This window comes from Sinohyriopsis cumingii, chromosome 19, assembly GCF_028554795.1.
Source record: "Sinohyriopsis cumingii isolate HCF-2022 chromosome 19, ASM2855479v2, whole genome shotgun sequence".
NCBI classification, from domain to species: Eukaryota; Metazoa; Mollusca; class Bivalvia; order Unionida; family Unionidae; genus Sinohyriopsis; species Sinohyriopsis cumingii.
The window spans coordinates 43,609,091-43,615,393 of NC_142979.1; the positions used below are offsets into that span (position 1 = coordinate 43,609,091).

Sequence of the window (6,303 nt, forward strand, 5' to 3'; positions counted from 1 at the left end):
AGTAGATTTTGGGTTTCATTTTAATGCTTTGCGTGTGTAAATAGTAGATTAGGGGTTTGTTTATTGATGCTTCACGTATGTGGATAGTAGATCATATGAAATGAGAAAAGTAGGGGATGTTTTCCTTCACGTCCGCGCGTTTTAAGTGATAATCTAGGTAATATCAATTTTGTTTTAGGGGGATGTTTTCCATCACGTCCACGCTTTAACTATAAAGCTAACAGTGTTAGCCATTAGAACCCATTCCACGGAATAAAGACAAAGAAAATGGTGGTAGCAACAGCGTTACTGAATCATTTGATAGGCATTTATTATTGGATAGTAGATGTTACGTTTGTCATGGAAAAGATAGAGAAAGAATTCAAATTATAAAAGTGTCTTGACTGTTTTAATAATTTGAAGGAAGCAAAGGAGATAGTAACAGGAATGATGGAAGAAGAGGAAAAGAGACTGAGAGGATTGATTGACCCGCCTTATGTAAGAGTGGGAAGTTTAAAGGAAGCACTTGAAAATGTCATCGAAGTCAGGTGCTTCTTAGAAAAGATATTGAATTGGATGGAGTGGCGATACGTAAAATGGGGGTTGGACCAGCTGACAAAAACGGAAGAAGTAATGAGGAAAGTGATGACGGAAGAGGTAAAGAACATCAAAGAAAAGTGAACTAAGGAAAGAAAAGAAGAAGAAAATAGAAAGAGAAAAGAAAGCTTTGAGAAACTCAACAATAACTGGATACGAATACAGGAGAAATTCCGAGCGATAGGTCATCCTGACTGGATGCCTGAATCAGAAATAAAGAAGAAGACAGGAATAATGGCAAAGGTTAGAAGATGGCTAAAGAAGTGGAGGAAATAAAAGAAGATGATGATGATGAAACCAAAGGCCCTTTTCAGGGCCACTCATAGGTCTCGAAAAGAGATTGACTTTCCATTGCCTATCCATTTTTTTTAATTTTTTTTTTTAAAAAAAAAATCCCATGTTCAATTTCCCTTGAGGCTATACAGTCCCACCCTGTTTAAATTCCTTTGACGCTATACAGTCCCATCATGTTCATTTTCCATTGTTCAATTCCCCTTGAGGCTAAACAGTCCCACGATTTTTCGTCCATGTTAAATTTCCATATTCCCATGTTCAATTCCCCTTGAGGCTAAACAGTCCCACGATTTTTCGTCCATGTTAAATTTCCCTTGAGGCTAAACAGTCCCAGGGTGGTTAATGTTAAATTTCCATTGAGGCTAAACAGTCCCAGGGGGGTCTGTAATGCTAATTCCCATTGAGGCTGAATCGTCCCTATTCACTACTTTTATGTTTAAGACTGACTGGCATTGACGATTCAGTATGTTAGCCTTGTCGGATGAAGTGGCAAGACTGGATCCCGGATACTAGGGTTCTTGCCGAAGCAGGTCTGCCCAGTATCCACACCTTCATCATGGAGTCACAGCTACGATGAGCAGACCACGTATCCCACATGTCAGATCGCCAGCTTCCGAGAAGATATTTGGTATGGCGAGCTAGAACAAGAAAAACACTCCAAAGGAGGCCAGAGAAAACGTTCGAAGGACACCTTGAAGAAGTCGTTGAAGGATTTTGGCATAGGCACTGACACATGGGATCCGACTGCTCAGGACAAGGGCTTGTGGCGCTCCTCCATCTTAAAAGGTGCTGCAGCTTGCGAGGACAACAGGACAGCCGCAGCAGGACAACGGAGACAGACCAGGAAAGCCCTAACCAACTACCTCACGATCTGTGTTGCTTCAATCTTTTGTCCACACTGCCATAGAACATTCAGGGCGCACATCGACCTCTTACGCAACCTGCGCACGCACAGACCTATCGATCCCCCTCAAAAACTGAATGACAAAAGTGGCGACGTATGTGTGTTTACGTTTAAAAATAAATTTCGTTGTTTCAAACATGAATATTGAAGCTTGATAGTTGGAATTATAATTTATTTTGATGAATTCATATACAAATATGTGCTACTGTTTCATAACACAACATGGTGTCATTCTGTCACCCTAATGATGCTCTGTGACCTATGACGCCCTGATGCTGGTTACGTGCTCGTGTGTGTGTGTGTGTGTGTGTGATTGGGTGGTAGGGGATGAACCAATGAGAAGATTAAAACTTAGAAAAACACGAAAACACCTGGTGTACGTGCATATGTGCATTTCTTAGCTTAGATTCTGACCGGCCACACGAAAACACCTGGTGTGCGTGCATATGTGCATTTCTTAGCTTAGATTCTGACCGGCCACTTTACCTATTGACGTTATTATTTGAATATGTTATAATGATCCTAATTAAGTCAAAAGAACAATTATTCATATCAGTATAATAAACGTGTGGATTTCGTTAAAGAAGGTATGTATTGTGAAATATGCATGACCGCATGGATTCGAATATTGCCAATTACGTACAGAAATACACTGGATGGCTTGAAAGTTGGTATCAGAGATAGAGAATGATCCTACACCATTCCCGCTTTTGTCCTTGGCAACTAGCAATAGTCCCTTGAAGTCACCGCCGCTTACAATGACTGTAAAAGGAAAGTATTGTTATGATTGTTGCATATTTTACTTTTTGACATGGATCAGTCATGACTATTTAAGGGCAGGTGACGTATTACGGATAGCAAAAAGAAAAGTTTAGCATAAATAAAATAAAATAAAGAGCAACATTAATGTTTGATGTTTGAAACTTAATAGGATCTAGTCACCTGAAATTGAATCACTGGACTTGTATGTGGTTGCGGACACTTGGACCGTGCAAGGAGAGATGGATGTCTGTGGGGTAACTCCGTGCCCCGGAACCATGGACGTACAGTGGGAGGAAGGGGCACCAGCACGATATTGGTACGACATCAAGAAGTTTCCAAAGCAAACAAAAAACGACAGCAAAAAAGAATGCATTGCCTCCGTTTGCTAGTAAAGAAAACAGAGATGTATTATGATGATAAAATAGAAAAATCCAAGCATACCACACTATATTTGGTGAAGATCTAGTAAAATTGTAATATAGCTCTGCTTCGCGATGGATTGTCTCTCAGTCGTACACATTCCGAAGATACCAACATCTTCAGAACGTATATAGATTAGTTCATCTTTTGCATGTTTAATGAATTTGAGTGTTACTGGTGTTACTCATTGTTCTTGTCTTTTTTTTCATTCTGGCAGTGGTAGAAAATGTTCGGACGACATTTGAAAATCTTCAGCACTACCCGGATTCTAATGCTAATGTTCATTTCTGAATTTTGTGCGCACCTACAATACAGTAAGTAATACACTGTATGACAATTACAATCTATTCAGTAATACACTATATAACAAAAAGAATCTATACAGCAATACACTATATAACAACTACAATCTATACAGTAATACACTCTACACCAGCTACATTCTATACATTAATACAATATATAACAACTACAATCTGTAAAGTAATGCACTATATAACAACTACAGTCTATACATTAACACGCGATAAAAGCAACTACATTCTATACAGTAATACACTATATAACAACTACAATCTTTACAGTAATACACTATAAAAACAACGACATTCTATAAAGCAACATACTTTATACAAGGTACAATCTGTACAGTATAACTCTCTATAACAACTACAATCTATACAGTAATACACTATATAATAACTTCATTCTATACATTAATACGCTATACAAGAATAGCAATCTTTACAGTAATACACTATAAAAACAGCAAGCTACAGTCTGTAAAGTAACAGACTTTATATCAAGGTACAGTCTGTACGGTATAACACTTTATAACAACTACAACCTGTACAGTAATTTTTGTTGTTGTTGTTGGGTTTAACGCTATTTGTCAGCACACGATAGGATATACATGGCGGCCAGTATTAATGGTGGAGGAAGAACCCGGAAAAACCCCGGAAAGAACCACCGACCCACGAGATGCTACTGGCAAGCTTTCTCACGTACCCACATTGGCCGAACCCGAGACTCGAACCCACGCAGACAGAGGTGAGATGGTAGTGATCCGTAACGGAGAGCGCTTTAGACCACTCGGGGCCCCCTATACAATAATAAACTATATAACAACTACAGTACATACAGTACTACACTATATATCCATCCAGAAACATGTAAACAATATTTTGAATGATATGCCTTTGATATGACAGATGAATAAGGCACAAGATGTATTGCCATGGTTCTACTTTGTGGACAGTTGTTTGGGTGGCTGGGTCCAGTTTCGTAATTTGGCCCCTGGCAAATTTCTTAACTTAAGGCTATGGTGTGACTTTTTCAGCTATCATTGTTTACTATTTATTGATATGGATATACTTATGAACTGGGTGTTTCGGGCTTGTGTTGTTCTTGAAATTTATGTCAGGCATGTACACCTTCCATAGTTACTCTGCAGTATGTTGATAGTGAAATACCAATAGTTGGCTAGGAAGAAGAGCTAGCCTCCCATAGCAGTAGACACGTGGGTTCAACGCAAGTAGAGTATCTCAAAAACGGCTTGGATGACAACTATTTTGAATTGCATCAGACTATTTAGTAGACAATGTTTTTCAAAATTTTCATCCAGGGAAAGGACTTGCTCTTGCACGGTGAGCACCACATGCTGTCAAAAATGGCATTTGGATGTGAAAAATGCATGTATAAAATAGGGGTTGGGGTGCATAAACTTCTTCTGCTATGAACTGTCATTAACTTCTCTGGTCAAGTGAATACTATTCTTATGCTTTGTTTTAATATAGGTATCTAAAACTATAAACCTTTTTGGCCTTACTTGTTAATTTGATTTTTGTATGATTTTTTTATGCTAGGTCGCTGATTGCGGCATTAAATTTGTGCATAAAAACTGGCCCCTGCCCCTTAGAGATTTGGAATTGATGGCGCACTTGATTGGTTTACTTAGGCTAAGTTGAACATATATATATACATGTTCACGTCGTTCGAATATATATATATATATATATATATATATATATATATATATAAAAACTGGTAATCATAAATTCCAGTGGTACCAACCAACTGGAAAATAAAAGGTTAACATAAAATCCAGTGGTACGCAAGCAGCTGGGAAGCACAAGCTAGTGGTACGGAACCAATCCTGTTCGAAACTATTTTAACATTGTAACAAGGAAAAGAAAAGGACAAAGCACTCTTAGGCACATATGTTGATGAAATGAATTTATGTACGAGACGATAGGAAGTATATCTACATACAGCGTTATGGTTTTCTAGTTTAATTTTGCGTACGACAGAGAGATCGAGCCTGATAATTTTGTCCACTATCCTGCCCCAACCCCATGCATATAAATTCTAGAGTAGCACCGAATATTAAAATCGGTATGCAATCGATCGTCTATTACTGATTTCAAATGACGCTGCAATCTTTTACAGATGGAATGACCCAGCACGAGTGTGACTTAATGAATAATAAAAGAAAGGTTAGCAGAATTTGTGGGATGGAAACAAGTTAATATAAATAAATACTTAACTTTTAGGACGATTCGTCTGGGTGAAAATTCCAGGAAACGAGGAATTTGTGGAATGAAAACAAGTTAATTTAAGAAAATACTTAACTTTTAGGACGATTCGGCTGGGTCAAAATTCCAGGAAACGAGGAAGGTCTAACAGTGTGAATCGATAACACCGAAGAAAAAATGTCAACAGAAAAAGAAAACACGTCAGCACCCCAGAAGGAAATCGGCTCAACTGACTACAAAGTCCCTAGCAAAGACAATCCCTCCACGTGCTTCTGGTGCGAAAGCATTGCAATTAGCTGGGCAGAACACGTGATTAATAACTTTAAATATATTGGCCCTTGACAGCGCGTTTCCCGACGAATCTGGCGGGAAATTGTAGACTCAGTCTAAGCACGCTGCTTATTTTGTAATTAGGGGTCGTCCATTAATTATGTCAACAAAATAGGGGGGTGGGGATTTGAAGAAGTTTGACAATTGTTGACAAGGGGGAGGGGGGAGTTCAAGATAAATTGACGTCAACAATGTTATTTTTTACAATAAATTTAATAAATCAAAAAATAGGAAATTAGTCGGTGCGTTGGTATGGCACACACTCGCTCGACCTTCAACAGTCCACCAGTTTAATCCTAAACCGGTTGAGTTCTTGCCAAGGAAGTCATAGTCTTGCATCATCATATTTTGTTTTTATTCAATGTAGACTGTAGACTGTAGACAGATTAACCACATATGGTATTAATCTGAAGAAATTAATGAATCAGCGACTATGCCCATCATAACAATTGAGAAACATTTGGCTTCCCCATGGGAAGATGA

The 6,303-nt window shown here is 38.4% G+C and overlaps 1 protein-coding gene across 1 annotated transcript in view; it reads right to left on the bottom strand.

The window, feature by feature from the left end:
- The window catches only part of LOC149775589 (ferric reductase 1-like), a 43,344-nt gene extending 37,621 nt beyond the window's left edge, over positions 1–5,723 (bottom strand). The window contains exons 1-3 of the mRNA XM_089944053.1: positions 5,588–5,723; positions 2,717–2,921; positions 2,418–2,536 (exon numbers count right to left, since the gene is read on the bottom strand). Coding sequence (XP_089800179.1) covers positions 2,418–2,536; positions 2,717–2,909 — 312 coding nt within the window. The 5' untranslated portion in view covers positions 2,910–2,921; positions 5,588–5,723. The remainder of the gene's footprint in view (positions 1–2,417; positions 2,537–2,716; positions 2,922–5,587) is intronic.
- Between the last annotated feature and the right edge of the window lie 580 nt (positions 5,724–6,303).